The 14,835-nt window shown below is 37.4% G+C and overlaps 3 protein-coding genes across 3 annotated transcripts in view; 2 read left to right on the top strand and 1 right to left on the bottom strand.

The window, feature by feature from the left end:
- Positions 1 to 1,739: 1,739 nt before the first annotated feature.
- On the bottom strand, positions 1,740 to 3,859 carry Cbr-ceh-51 (the record flags this gene model as incomplete). The annotated part of the gene is made up of 2 exons (XM_002647701.2): positions 1,740 to 2,160; positions 3,615 to 3,859. The coding sequence occupies 2 exons, from the start codon at positions 3,857 to 3,859 to the stop codon at positions 1,740 to 1,742; spliced, it is 666 nt and encodes a 221-aa protein (XP_002647747.2).
- Positions 3,860 to 4,982: 1,123 nt separating this feature from the next.
- CBG27386 lies at positions 4,983 to 12,696 on the top strand (the record flags this gene model as incomplete). Its single annotated transcript, XM_045238527.1, has 5 exons — positions 4,983 to 5,338; positions 6,948 to 7,023; positions 9,754 to 10,020; positions 11,762 to 11,887; positions 12,055 to 12,696. 5 exons carry the CDS (start codon positions 4,983 to 4,985, stop codon positions 12,694 to 12,696), a joined length of 1,467 nt encoding a protein of 488 aa, XP_045100327.1.
- A 944-nt stretch (positions 12,697 to 13,640) lies between these two features.
- The window catches only part of Cbr-wars-1, a gene marked incomplete at both ends in the record, with an annotated part of 8,714 nt that continues 7,519 nt past the window's right edge, over positions 13,641 to 14,835 (top strand). The window contains one exon of the mRNA XM_045238528.1: positions 13,641 to 13,776. Coding sequence (XP_045097008.1) covers positions 13,641 to 13,776 — 136 coding nt within the window. The remainder of the gene's footprint in view (positions 13,777 to 14,835) is intronic.

Here is a 14,835-nt window from a genome sequence, read left to right on the forward strand (position 1 = left end):
AATTTTAGACCATTTTAAGAGCCAATTATGGATTATTTTAAGCCGATTTCAGCCAATTTTAAGCTAGTTTTAGCCTATTCTAGCCGATTTCAAGCCAACTTTAGACTATTTTGAGCGAATTCAAGCTAAAAATATTTGTTAAATTTTCAGCTTATTGAAAATAGACAAGAATTTGAAGGCTTTCTAAAGTTTTGGAATGTTTCGAAATTTGAAGAGAAATCGAGCCTAGAGTCTTGGTTTTTTTAGAAGAAAATAATTAGGATTTTCGGAATCAGCGTAGTCTGAAGCATCTGGAGACAATTTTCAAAGAATGGATCTTGATTCTAGAAGGCGTCATTATTGCCAAATCTGATAAAGATAAAGCTATAGAGATAAGAGAAAATGACACGACGGCAAAGCAAAAACAATATGTATGACTAGGCGGCTAGCAGGAGGGAAAGGGGGCGGAGCCTAAATGCACCACGAGGCTATGCGAAAAATGGGGAGAGAGAGAGAGAGAGAGAGAGACGCAGAATGCTGTGAGGAGGGAACATAATATATCAAGTTAGCGAGTATTTTTTTTTTGCAGTCTGAATACGGTAGGTACCTCGAAGAGGGGCAAGCCGAAATAGCGCATATTAGGTGGAGACGCAGAGCATATTTTTGGATTGACAAAGCATGGGGAAATGGGGGGAATTTATTAGGAAAATGTCATGGGAAACGGGCAATTTTTCTCTGTTTTGAAATTTTGCTGAAAAATGGTCCAAAAATCATGAAAAATGATCCAAAAATTGATGGAAAATTGGCTTGAATACGCTGAAATTTGACTAAAAATGAGCTAAATTTTCCCAATTTTTTCAGAAAAATGGCTGAAAAATTGGTTTAAAATCAAGAAAGAAAATTGCTGAAAATCGAGTCCTGCTAGTTTGTAGTTTGGGTTACTATAGATTACTGTAGCTGCAAAAGCGGGAAAAGACAAAATTTGGCTGAAAAAATTAGCTGAAATTTGACCTAAAACTGCGAAAAAAGAGCTAAAAATGAGCTTCGGGTTACTTTAGATTACTGTAGATTTTTCCGATTTTTTTGAGCCTTTTTGACTTTTAGGGATTACTGTAGCGTTTGGAAAACTTCAGATTCCGGGCCTTCTATAGGGTTTTTTGCTCTAAATTTTGAGGATTACTGTAGCTCGGGTTACGGTAGCTATTTTGAAAAAGGATTGAGTATTACTGTAGGTTTTCGAGAATGAGCAATTATAGAGTAGATTACGGTAGGTTTGGGATCCGGAAAGCTTGAGGATTACTGTAGCTACAGTGATCCTATGAAAGTTCGAGAAAAGCTAAAAATTCTGAAATTTGGAATTTTCGGAAAGTAGATTACTGTAGATTTTGAAAAAGTGGTAAACTGAAAAATTGCTATTGCTAAGCAGGCCCAAAATCCGATTTTGCTAATGCTGAGCAATGTGCTACCAATTTAACCCAGAAAAATTTGGGGAATTTATTAGGAAAACGTCTTTTGCGGAATAATGAGGATATACGGTAGTTTGGAAGAGTATGGGATCATTTGTATAGGATATGTATCAAAATGAGTCATACAATAAAATATCTAGAAATTTCGATATGAAATTTGAGAGCATAAACAATATAACCATCTTACAGCTGAAATAGGCTAAAAATGGTCTAAGAGTGGCTTGAAATGGGTCAAAATACGCCTAAACTAGGCTTAGAATGAGTTAAAATGGGCTCAAAATAGTCTAGAATCGGCTATTCGTCGGCATCCTCCTCGCCCTCACTATCCATAGTGTCATCCTGATGCGTCTGCTGCCCTCCCATCTGAGCCATCTCCATCTGCGCCTTCTTGATCTTTCTCAACTTGAATCGTCGATTCTGGAACCAGACCTTGATCTGTACCTCACTGAGTCCGATCCTCTTGCTCATCTCGCGACGCTCATCAACTTTGATACTGTCGCTCTTGTCGAATCGCTCGTTTAGAGCTGCGAGTTGGGATTTGGAGAATGGGAGACGTGCGGATTGTCCGGGTCTGGCATCAGAAGCAGCAGCAGCTTGTAGGGCTGGTGTCATACTGTAGGGATGGTAGAATTGGTGTGGGTGGCAAGCAGAAGCTGGGAATGCACCGGCTTGCATAGCGGTCATGTGTCCGTACCAGGCAAAGTATTGTTGGGCGCTGAAATTTTGTTCTAATTTTTGCTGAAAAATTGACCGAAAATCATGAAAATGGTCCAAAAATCATGAAAAATGGACCAAAAATCATGAAAATGGTCCAAAAATCATGAAAAATGATTCAAAATTCATGAAAAATGAACCAAAAATCATGAAAAATTGTCCAAAAGTCATGAAAAATGGTCCAAAATACATGAAAAATGGACCAAAAATCATGAAAAACAATCCGAAAATTATGAAAAATGGACCAAAAATCATGAAAAATAGTCCAAAAATCATGAAAAATAGTCCAAAAATTATGAAAAATAAGCCAAAATTCATGAAAAATGGTCCAAAATTCATGAAAAATGGACCAAAAATCATGAAAAACAATCCGAAAATTATGAAAAATGGACCAAAAATCATGAAAAATAGTCCAAAAATCATGAAAAATAGTCCAAAAATTATGAAAAATAAGCCAAAATTCATGAAAAATGGTCCAAAATTCATGAAAAATGGACCAAAAATCATGAAAAACAATCCGAAAATTATGAAAAATGGACCAAAAATCATGAAAAATAGTCCAAAAATCATGAAAAATAGTCCAAAAATTATGAAAAATAAGCCAAAATTCATGAAAAATGGTCCAAAATTCATGAAAAATGGACCAAAAATCATGAAAAACAATCCGAAAATTATGAAAAATGGACCAAAAATCATGAAAAATAGTCCAAAAATCATGAAAAATAGTCCAAAAATTATGAAAAATAAGCCAAAATTCATGAAAAATGGTCCAAAATTCATGAAAAATGGACCAAAAATCATGAAAAACAATCCGAAAATTATGAAAAATGGTCCAAAAAGTACGATTTTGGTACCGCCTAGTTGTAATTGCTCATATTTTTCGAATCCCTAAAAATCAAAAACCTCCAAAAATTGAAAATCTACAGTAACCCAAACTACAGTAAAATTGGAAATTTCGGAGTTTTTTGGAGTTTTCAGAGTTTTTGAAATTTCAAAAAATCCGAAAAAATGATTGTTAAAAATTTCGGATTTCTTGATAATTAGTGAATTTTTTAGGATCAAAATTTTTGAAAAATTGGACTTTCTGGAATTTTTCAATTTTTTGTCTAGGCAGGTATAAAAAATTGAATTTTTGGGTTAGTTTACTGTAATTAGAATAGACTACTGTAATTAGCCGATTTACGGACATAATTCAAATTTGACAGCTTTGTAAATTTGCTACTTCTTGGCAGTATCGAAAATTCGAAATTTGCACCTGCTCCATTATCGGATAACATCATAAACCTACATTTCATTAACAAAACCCTATAATTACCCCTATAGATGAAACTACTAATTATATAGAGTCTAAAATGAACTTTTGAATATTCACCCTTAAAGGAATACTACAAATTATAGCCTCTACCGTCAAACCTGTATTAGAGGGGGGCCCTTCTATTGAAGGCCTTAACTTACATCATTGCTTCCTCGAATCCTCGAATCTGTTGTTGCTGCTGCTGAACTTGTTGTAATTGCTGGGGCTGTGGCTGCTGGGGGATGTGATGTGGTCCCTGAAGGAAGGATCCTGCCATTGGGAAGCTCGGAGATGCCATTGGAGTACCCATTGGCGACCCAGAGTAGCCAGAAGAGCTCGACGAATTCATCACTGGGTAGGACGGCGACGCTTGCTGCATGTAGACGTCGGGAGTGTAGGCGTACATATCCTTAGAAGGGCGTAATTCAGAAAAGACTCGAATGAGCTCTAGAATGAATTATGGAATGACTCTTCAAGAATGGACCATATTAGGTCCGGTGGGCGGAGCTATAGAACGAATCCATCATCTGTAAGGTGTGAGACGCCTTCTTTTATGACTTCGTGACGGTTTTATGACTCTTGATGAGCACCAAGTATGGTCATTGGTGCTCCTGGGAAGAGTGGGATCACGGTGGCTGGGACACCCCGTATTTTGGGTGGTGAAATGGGCGCATTGCGAGGAATTTGCTTTGGGGAATGTTCCGAAAGCCAAAAATCGTGAAAAATTGAACCAAAGATCATGAAAATTGGCTCGGAATAGCTAAGGTAGGCTCAAAATGGTCGATGTTTGGTCTAAATTAGTCGAAAATTGACCTAAGTTGGCTTAAAACATTCCAATATAGGCCTAAAACGACCTAAAATTGTCTTCAACTAGCCCGGAATTGGCTGAAAATCGGGCTAAAATGATCCAAAATGTGCCGAATTTGCCTTAAAGTAGTTCAAAATAGGCTTAAAATAGGCCGAAATCGGCTTAGAATGGGCTAAAACAGCCTGAAAATTGGCTAGATTTGCCTATAATTGGCTTAGCATGGTCCAAAACTGGTCTAAAATAGGCTTAAAATTGGCTAAACTAGACCAAAATCGGCTTAAAATAGGTCAAAATCAGCTCAAATGGTCCAAAATTTGAAAAAATCGGCTTAAAATGAGCTTAACATGGCTTAAAATGATCCAAAATTGGCTCTTAAAACATCTTAAAATAGGCTAAACGCTGTGCTAAAATCACCGGGCATCTCGAACTTTCCAAAAATACAGTAATCCCTAAAATTCAAAACTGCTCAAAAAATTAAAAGCTTACAGTAATCTCACAATAATCCAAACTACAGTAATGGCCTAAAATGAGCAATTTCCAGTCTAAAAATGTGGTTCATTCTCATCTGAAAATAGCACTTTTTTGAACTAAAACGATCAATTTCCCATCAAAATAGATTGAGAATGGACCAAATTTGGGCTGAACATAGCTTGAAATAGGCTTAAAATGGGCTAAAATCACCGGAATCTCGAATTTTCCAAACACTACAGTAATCCCCAAAATGAGCAATTTGCAGATCAAAGAAGCCAAGATCATCGCGATGACGTGTACGCATGCGGCACTGCGTCGCAACGAACTCGTCAAACTCGGCTTCAAATACGACAACATTGTGATGGAAGAAGCGGCGCAGATCCTCGAAGTCGAAACCTTCATCCCGCTGCTCCTTCAGAATCCAGAAGACGGACACAATCGGCTGAAGCGGTGGATTATGATTGGAGATCATCATCAGCTGCCACCGGTGGTTCAGAATCAGGCATTCCAGAAGTACTCCAACATGGAGCAGTCGTTGTTCGCTAGACTTGTGAGGTTGAGTGTGCCGAACGTCGAGCTGGATCGGCAAGGACGTGCGAGAGCGCAGTGAGTTTTTGGGAATTTTGGACTTTAGGCTGAAAATGAGAATATAAGAATTTTGAGACGAAAAACCCCCAGAAAAATAGTTAAATTTGGAAATTTGAAACTTTTTTGTTCGCTGGAAAGTTTTGGCTGAAAATGCGAACGAAATCGTCATACGACGATTTTAGGTCGGAAAATGTAATTTTCAGGTCATTTTAAGTCGAAAATCTTGTAATTTGAACGATTTCAAGCGAATTGCAGCTGAAAATCACGAATTTTAGAACGAATTTCTCATATTTTTCTAACTCAAATGAATTCAAATTTAAGGGATTTTCGGCTTAAAATTATTGCCTGCAAATCGCATTTTTCGACCGGAAATCGATGCGATAGCGACTGAAAATTGTGATTTTCGGTTCAAAATGGCTGGAAATAAGCTCAAAATCGGAGGGTTTTTAACTAAGAATGATCCAAAAATCGCAAAGTCCTTTTGACTCTAAAAGATCTACTTTAGGCGGCTTTAAAATACTTAATTTTGGCTCTAAAAGCCCTAATTTTTGCTCTAAAAGATCTATTATTTTTAGCTCTGGAAACCCTGATTTTGGCTCTAAAAGATCTATTTTAGCTCTGGAAACCCCTAATTTTGGCTCTTGAAACCCTGATTTTGGCTCTGAAAGATCTAATTTTGGCTCTAAAAGATCTATTTTTAGCTCTGAAACCCCTAATTTTGGTTCTTGAAACCCTGATTTTGGCTCTAAAAGATCTATTTTTAGCTCTGGAAACCCCTAATTTTGGCTCTGAAAGATCTATTATTTTTAGCTCTGGAAACCCTGATTTTGGCTCTGAAAGATCTAATTTTGGCTCTAAAAGCCCTAAATTTGGCTCTGATAGATCTAATTTTGGCTCTGGAAACCCCTAATTTTGGCTCTAAAAGATCTATTTTAGCTCTGGAAACCCTGATTTTGGCTCTAAAAGATCTATTTCTAGCTCTAAAAGACCTAATTTTGGCTTTAAAACCTTAATATTAGCTCTAAAAGGCGAATTTAAGCTATAAAATACCCAATTTTGGCTCTAAAATAGTAATGGCCTACGAAATTGTGAAAAATGACTGAAAACATCTGAAAATTTGCTATTATCTCCGAACTCCCTAATTCTACCGCACCCAATCATTTCCAATTTTGCAATTTCCGCTTCTTTTAATTGACAGGAGGTAGTTGATAAGAACTGTCTCCGCTTCTCCTTTATCAACGACTAAATTCCCAGCAGCGAATTTCTACTCTTTCCACTCGGAAATGTTGATTTTTGAGCTTTTGGAGCTGAGAACAGTGCTTTTCTTGTTATTTAGAGCTCGAAAATGGTACTAAGCCGTTTTGGTACTGCTAGTAAGGTGAAAAATGGGATTTCACGACTGCTGGGCACTGCCATTCTATTAGAGGTTTACTGATTTTTTTTGTGTGTGATTTTAAGCCCGAAAATACGATTTTTGAGGTATTTTGAATCCTGAATCTTGACTTTCTAGTTATTTTGAGAATAAAAACATGATTTTTGAGGTATTTTGGACCCCAAAACAGTTCTAAGATTGCCGAAAATTGAGAAATCCAAAAACGGCCCCCAAAAAAATGCAATATTCTTCCAGAATCGCCGAGCTCTATCAGTGGAGATACAAGGGATTGGGCAACTTGCCACACGTCGATGGGCTCCCGCAATTCCAGGTTTGTTAGAAGGAGAAATTGCTGAAAATGGGCTGAAAATGAGGTTTCAGCAGTGCTAGACAGCTTTAAAAATAAAAAAAAAACGCGCTATTTTTGGGTGCTAAATACCTCGAAAATCATATTTTTTAGGCTCAAAATATCTTTAAAAAATCCGCGTTTTGCGCTCAAAATACTTCAAAAATCGTATTTTTGGGCTCAAAATAACAAGAAGAGCCTATATCCCTGTAACTAGACCATCATTTTAAGCCGATTTTCTATGTTTTTAGCTCCCAATTTCACAATTTTTCCCAACTTGAATGATCTCAATTCAAAATTTGCACACCTAAAACGAGAATTTGTCGTCGTTTTTAACACATCATATTGGACTCCAAAAACTGGAAGATTCATAATTTTGTGTGCTCAAAATCACGCTCGAAAATCTGTAAAACCTCTAATAGAATGGCAGTGCCCCTGGTCCAAAAGTTGAGATTTTTGGCTTGAGAGAATTCGCCTGAAAATGCTCTGAAATTGCAGTTTTTGAGCAGCTCGGGGTAATTTTTCGGCCCCAAAAACTCGGAAATTCATATTTTCAGCACAAAGTGCTCTCCAAAATCCCTGTAATCAGGCTATTTTCTTTATAATTCAGCTCCCGATTTTGCCATTTTTGGACGTTTCGATGGACCTAAATTCCAAATTTCGTCGTCACCAAACCAATTTTGGACCGATTTAGCCCTGTTTTGGACTATTTTGAACTAATTTAGATCTGTTTTTTAGGTCATTTTAGATCTGTTTTGGGCCATTTTTGAGCCATTTCGGACCTGTTTTGGACTATTTTAGACTATTTTAGAGCCATTTTGGACCATTCTAGACCCATTATGGACTGATTTAGACCTGTGTTAGGCAATTTTAAACCATTCTTAGACTATTTTAGATCTGTTTTGGGCCATATTTTCAGCACAAAGTGTTCCAAAATCCCTGTAATCAGGCTCATTTCTCTATAATTCAGCTCCGGATTTCGCCATTTTTGGACGTTTCGATGGCCTAAACCAGTCGGTTTACAAGCCAAGAGGTTTAGCCCCTTCGGAGCTAAACCTCCTGGCCTCCCGTCGGCCTCCACCACCCTTTACTGAGGTGAAACCATGGAACGTCTCCAGAAGACTTCAACTTCAAAACTTGGGAAAACGAAAAGTTTGGGCATCTAATTAGACACATTTCTGATCTATCTGTCCAGATTTCAGCTTAATCGGATAACTTTGAATGGGTGAACAGGCGCGCGACATACATACGCACATACGGAATTTGGTGAATGTTATTAGTAATGATTCCAAATTTCGTCGCCACCAGCCAGAAGAGGAATAGAATCACATTGCATCACACTTCTCCCTCTTTCCTCCTCTTTCCGGAGGTTTTTTGTGTCCCTTTCTTCCTCTTTGGCCTACTATTTGCACCGCCTTTTGAACACTTGGACGAGAAGGTATTTCCTCATGGCGCCCCCCCCCCCCCCACGTTTCGAATGTCTTCTTCTCCGCAGAAAGAGAGATAGTTGGTGAGACATAGACAACGAAAGATATGATGTGGTGTTTTACGAGTGTTGAGACAACGCGCCCCTTTTTTTGTGTAGTGGAAAGTTGGCCTAAAATCGGCCTAAAATCGAGCGAATTTTCTAGTTTTTTAGGTCGAATTTTATTGGAAATTGCTGGAAAATTCATTTTGAACTCTAAATCGTGATTTTCGCGCTATTTTGAGCCCAAAATTACGATTTTTAAAGTATTTTGAACCCAAAAATACGAATTTTGGAGGGATTTTAGACTCGAAAACATGAATTTTGAGGTAATTTGAACCCGAAAATGTTGATTTTTGAGCTTTTGGAGCTGCGAACAGTGCTTTTCTTGTTATTTAGAGCTCGAAAATGATACTAAGCCGTTTTGGTACTACTAGTAAGGGGAAAAATGGGATTTCACGACTGCTGGGCACTGCCATTCTATTAGAGGTTTACTGATTTTTTTTTTGTGTAATTTTGAGCCCGAAAATACGATTTTTGAGGTATTTTGAATCCTGAATCTTGACTTTCTAGTTATTTTGAGAATAAAATACGATTTTTGGGTTATTTGGACCTCAGAATAATGCTAAAATGACCCAAAATGACTCTGAAATAGTCCAAAATGGGTCAAAAATGGCCCAAAACAGGCCTAAAATAGTCTAAAATGAGTCTAGAATGGCTAAAAACAGGTCTTAATTAGTCCGAAATTGGTCAAAATGGCCCAAAATTGGTCTAAAATAGTCCATAATGGGTCTAGAATGGTCCAAAATGGATATAAAATGACCCATAAATGGTCCAAAACAGGTCCAAAATGGCCCAAAATTGGTCTAAATTAGTTCAAAATAGTCCAAAACAGGTCTAAATTAGTCCAAAATTGGTATAAATTGTCTAAAACAGGTCTAACTTAGTCCAAAATAGTCCAAAATGGCTCTAAAATGGCCCGAAATGGCCCAAAACAGGTCTAAAATGACCCATAAATGGTCCAAAACAGGTCCAAAATGGCCCAAAATTGGTCTAATATTGTCCAAAATGGGTCTTAAATCGTCTAAAATTCCCTTAAAAAGGTCCAAAATTGGCTTAAAACGAGCTAAAATTCATGAAAAACGAGTCCTAGCATTTTTTGTCTCCTTTTTCATCTATTTTTGGCATTTTTGGCTCATTTTTCCCCCACATTCATCAATTTCCCCGTCTATAATTTATATCATTTTCAGAACGCCAATGCCGGATTCGCGTTCCCCTTCCAGCTCATCGATGTTCCCGACTTCAACGGACAGGGAGAGTCTCAACCAAGTCCCCATTTCTATCAGAATCTGGGCGAGGCCGAGTACGCCGTCGCATTGTACACTTATATGCGAATTTTGGGATATCCCGCGGAGAAGATCTCGATTCTGACGACGTACAACGGACAGGCACAGTTGATTCGCGACGTTTGTCAGAGGAGATGCGAGGCGAATCCGTTGATTGGAATGCCCGCCAAGGTTGGTGTGGAATTTGGAATTTGGGGGGGGGGGGGGGGGAAGGGCTTAAAATACTCGAAAATCCATCGGAAATTGGTACAAAATAGGCTCAGAATGGTACCCAATCGATTAGAAATGGTACCAAAAGTCACGAAAAGTGGTACCAAATTCTTTGAAAATGGTACAGAATAAACTCAAAATGGTACCGAAACAGGCTCAAAATGGTACTGAAATAGGCTAAGAATGGTACCGAAACAGGCTCAAAATGGTACTGAAATAGGCTCAAAATGGTACTGAAATAGGCTCAAAATGGTACTGAAATAGGCTCAAAATGGTACTGAAATAGGCTCAAAATGGTACCGGAATAGGCTCAAAATGGTACTGAAATAGGCTCAAAATGGTACAGAATAGGCTCAAAATGGTACCAATAATTCAGTAAAAATTTCTGAAAATTGATTTTTGAGCATTTCTAGACATTTTCACTCGAAAAACAGCAAATTTTCAGACAATTTTGAGCAAGAAAAACGGATTTTCAGCTTTTTTTTCATGGTTTTCGTTCCCATTTTAAATCTAAAATCCACCTAAAACTGCTAATTTTCTGATCAAAGGAACTTTTCTAAAATACCGACTCCATCTCTCAATTAGCAGGTTGTAAATCATAATCCACTGTTGTTTGTTCTGAATACTTTTTTGCCCTGTGTTCTCAAAATCATGAGAACGCTGGCTTTTGGGAAAGAAGGAGCGGTATTGTTAGAAGATGTGATATATGGGGATGTGGATGGCGGAGAAATGAGGGGACATAGGGTAATCGAGGGACCAAAATAAACCAGAAAATGAGAAATCTCAGCTGAAAGTGTCTAGAAATATGGAAATCTGAATAGAGAGTCCTAAATTTGCAATGAGTACCAAAATCCACAAAAAATGGTACCAAATAGGCTCGAAATGGTACCAAAATCCACTGAAAATGGTTACAAATTCATTAGAAATTGTATCAATTTCATTGAAAATAATACCAAATCCAGTGAAAATGGTACCAAATTCATTAGAAATGGTACCGTAAAATAATACCAAATTCATTAAAAATGGTACCGAAGTAGGTTCAAAATGGTACCAAACTCATTGGAAATGATATCAAATTCACTAAAAATGGTACCGAAGTAGGTTCAAAATGGTACAAAATCCAGTGAAAATGGTACCAAATTCATTAAAAATGATATCAAATTCACTAAAAATTGTACCAAAATAGGCTCAAAATGGCACCAAATTGCTTAGAAATGGTACCTTAAAAATGATACCAATTTCATTGAAAATGGTGCCGATTTCGTCACAAATATTACAAATCCAATTAAAATGGTACTCAAATCCATAAAAACGGTTCCAAAAAATCCCTAAGCGTGGTACCTAATTTGTTTTAAAATGGTACCAAAATCCACTAAAAATTATCAAAAATAGGCTCAAAATAGTACCGAAATTCATTAAGAAATGGTACCAAAATTCAATAAAAATGGTACAGAGAACCCAGTAAAAATTTTACCAAATCCAGGGAAAATGATACCTAATTCATTAGAAATAGTACCCGAATTCGCGAAAAATGGTACCGAAATTCATTAAAAATGGTACATAATTGGCTAAAAATGGTACTAAAAATCGCTGAAAATAGTACAACAAAGGCTCAAAATGATACCAAAATTCATAAAAAATGATTCCAACAATCTCACAAAAAATGGTATCGATTCATTAGAAATGGTACTGATTTCCCTAGAAATGGTACCAAAATAGGCTCAAAATGGTTCCGAATTCAGCAAAATTGATGGTACCAAAATTCACTAAAAATGGTACCCAAATCCATGAAAATCATCAAAAATGGTACCAAAATTCGATAGAAATAGTACCAAAATAGGCTCAAAATGGTACCAATTTCGTTATAACCTGCTAATTCATCATATTAGCTGAAAATTGGGGGATTTTCAGTCTAGAAATAACGATTTCTAGCCCTATATGACCTAAAAACCCAAAAAGAACGCTCTCCGAATTCCAAATTCCCCATTTTTCCAGGTCTCCACCGTCGACAAGTACCAAGGACAACAGAACGACTACATCATCCTGTCGCTAGTCCGTACCCGCAACATTGGTCACATCCGCGACGTCCGTCGTCTCGTCGTCGCCCTCTCTCGTGCTCGTCTCGGTTTGTACGTGCTCGGAAGGTCCAAGGTCTTCATGGATTGCCTCGAATTGACGCCAGCGATGAGAATCTTCGCGAAACTTCCCCGCAAACTGGTGATCCTTCCATTCGAAGCACACCCGACGTGTCGAAAATGGAACGAGCGGTCGCAGGATGGAGAAGCCATGGAAATCGAGGACACCATTCATATGACGCACTTTGTCCGGGAGTTCTACATGAGCAATTTGCCGGCAATGACGGAGGCGTACGAGGCGGCGATGGCCGAGTATCTGGAGGCTCAACGGATTCTCAATCCGCCCATCGATGAGACACAGATGGATGTGGAGACGGAGGAGGAGAGGCGACGACGTGAGGCGATGGAGAGGAAGAAGAAGCAGGAGATGGACGATAAGAAGGAGGCGGACATTCATTTTGAGGACATGGATCATGAGATGCAGGAGCAGCCAGCTGGAAGCTCAGCAGCTCAGGAGGCTCCGCCCACGATTCAGGAGCCACCAGCACAAGAGAATCCATAGGAAAACGCCAAAATTTTGGTTTCTAACTTATTTTTCATTTATTTATCACCCCCTTATCATCATGATCTTCTTCTTATCTCCTTTTTTTCTCCTATTTCTTCGATTTTTCTAAAATCGATCTTATATAAATTTGAATTTCCCGCTAAAATTCCTGCTGAAAACCTTAAATTTTCGATTTTTTTTTCTATATTTTGTGTCGATTTGATCACATTTTTATCTATTTTTTCCACTCTTTTTGACGATTTTCAGACTTTTTTAGCTCTAAATGACCTTTTTCAATCCTAAAAATGTTCAAATTTTGTCACTTTTCTCCCAAAAAAAAACCCTCCAAATTCTCCTATTTTTACACTTTTCTGGCGCTAAACGACCTTTTTTATCCTTGAAAAATTTCAAACTTTGTGATTTTTCCGGTCCAAAATGCCGAATTTCGCTATTTTCGTGATTTTTTACTCTCAATTTCGTATCAAAATCTCCATTTTTGGCTCTAAAAAACTGTTTTAGACCCCGAAAAGTTCAAAATTTTGGCAAAAAGGTAGTCCAAATCACATTATTTTTGTGAAAAATCGTGTAAAAAATGGGTTTGGACCGACAAAAATTGACAAATTTGGGGCATTTTTCTCGAAAAGTCACAGAATTTGGACTGTAAAAACGGCGTTTAGAGCCGAAAAAATCGATTTTTAACTTATTTTTCACTATTTATCACCCCCTTATCATCATGATCTTCGTCGAATTTTCTGGAATTCTCTGAATTTTTGATCTTATATAAATTTGAATTTCCCGCTGGAATTCCTGCTGAAAATCTGAAATTTTCGATTTTTTTTTCTCTATATTTTGTTGTTGACTTCTCACATTTTTATCTATTTTTTTGTCGATTTTTTCAGACTTTTTCAGCTCAAATTACCCCAAAATTCGTTCCAATTTTCTAGGGTTCAATTTAAGCAAGAATGGCTGAAAGTGTTGTTGCTCAGAAAGTGGAGCAGCTCCAGGTGAACGGAGCCAAAGAGGAGGATGAGGATTTGGTGACGCCGTGGGAGGTGACGACCACCAAAGCCACCGGAATTGATTATGATAAGCTGATTGGTAAGGGAAAATTGTGGAACATTCGATGAAAATGAGAAAAATGACACTTTAAAGCCTAGAAATAGTGATAAAACATTTTTTTTTTGACGATTTGAGCCAAAAAAGTAATGAAATGCAAAAAATTCGATTAAAAAACGACCAAAATGACATTTTGGTACCGACGTGCAGTATTATGGCCTAGGAATCCGAAATTCGCGAAAACTAGTCCCAAATCAGTTTTCAGTTCCGAAAATGTTGATTTTGAAGCGAGTTATGAATGTGGCCGAGTTTTGGGTTTCTAGGCCACCAAGCCAAAATTGGTATAACTCGCTTCAAAATCCATATTTTGAAGTTCTGAAAATTGATTCGAATTTGTTACGTTTCGGGCTTTCCAACCATATACAACATGGCCTAGTTTTTTGGGTTTCTAGACCACCAAACTGAGATGGCCTAGGAGTCCGAATTTCGCGAAAAATTGGTCATCATGTTGTATATGGTTTGAAAGGTCGAATTGCGACTAACTTGAATCAATTCTCAGTCTCTTAAAAGATGCATTTTGAAGCGAGTTATACCCCATTTTAGTTTGGTGGCCTAGAAAATCAAAACTCGGCCACATTCATAACTCCCTTTCAAAATCCATATTTGTCACATCTGAAAACTGATTTGGGACTGTCAAACTCTGCTCTTTATACCTAACAGACATGAGCGGAATTCTTTATTCCTTATTCCTTATTCCGGGTGTTTTTTCTATTCCTTATTCCTTCTTCCTTCTTCCTGATTTTTTTTTGTTATTCCTCTTCAAAACTTTAAAACTTTTTCTATCAAAAATCAGAAAAAAATTCTCAAAACTGGAAAAAAAAATTTGAACGCTCTAAATTGCCGCGTAACATTATGTTCAGCGGAGCACCTTTTTCGAAAAAATTTTTTTTGAATTCTTGGAAAAGTTATGAGTTTTTCTCAGTGTTTTTTTTTTCGAAATAAATTTGGTTTTTACAATTAGTAAATACTTCAGAAAAAATGTCCAAAAAACGGAGCAAGTTTGGCGAATTCTTCGTCAGAACAGGAAACGAGTGTATCCTC

The sequence above is a fragment of the Caenorhabditis briggsae genome (assembly GCF_000004555.2).
Source record: "Caenorhabditis briggsae complete genome, chrV, whole genome shotgun sequence".
In the NCBI taxonomy this organism is placed as follows: Eukaryota; Metazoa; Nematoda; class Chromadorea; order Rhabditida; family Rhabditidae; genus Caenorhabditis; species Caenorhabditis briggsae.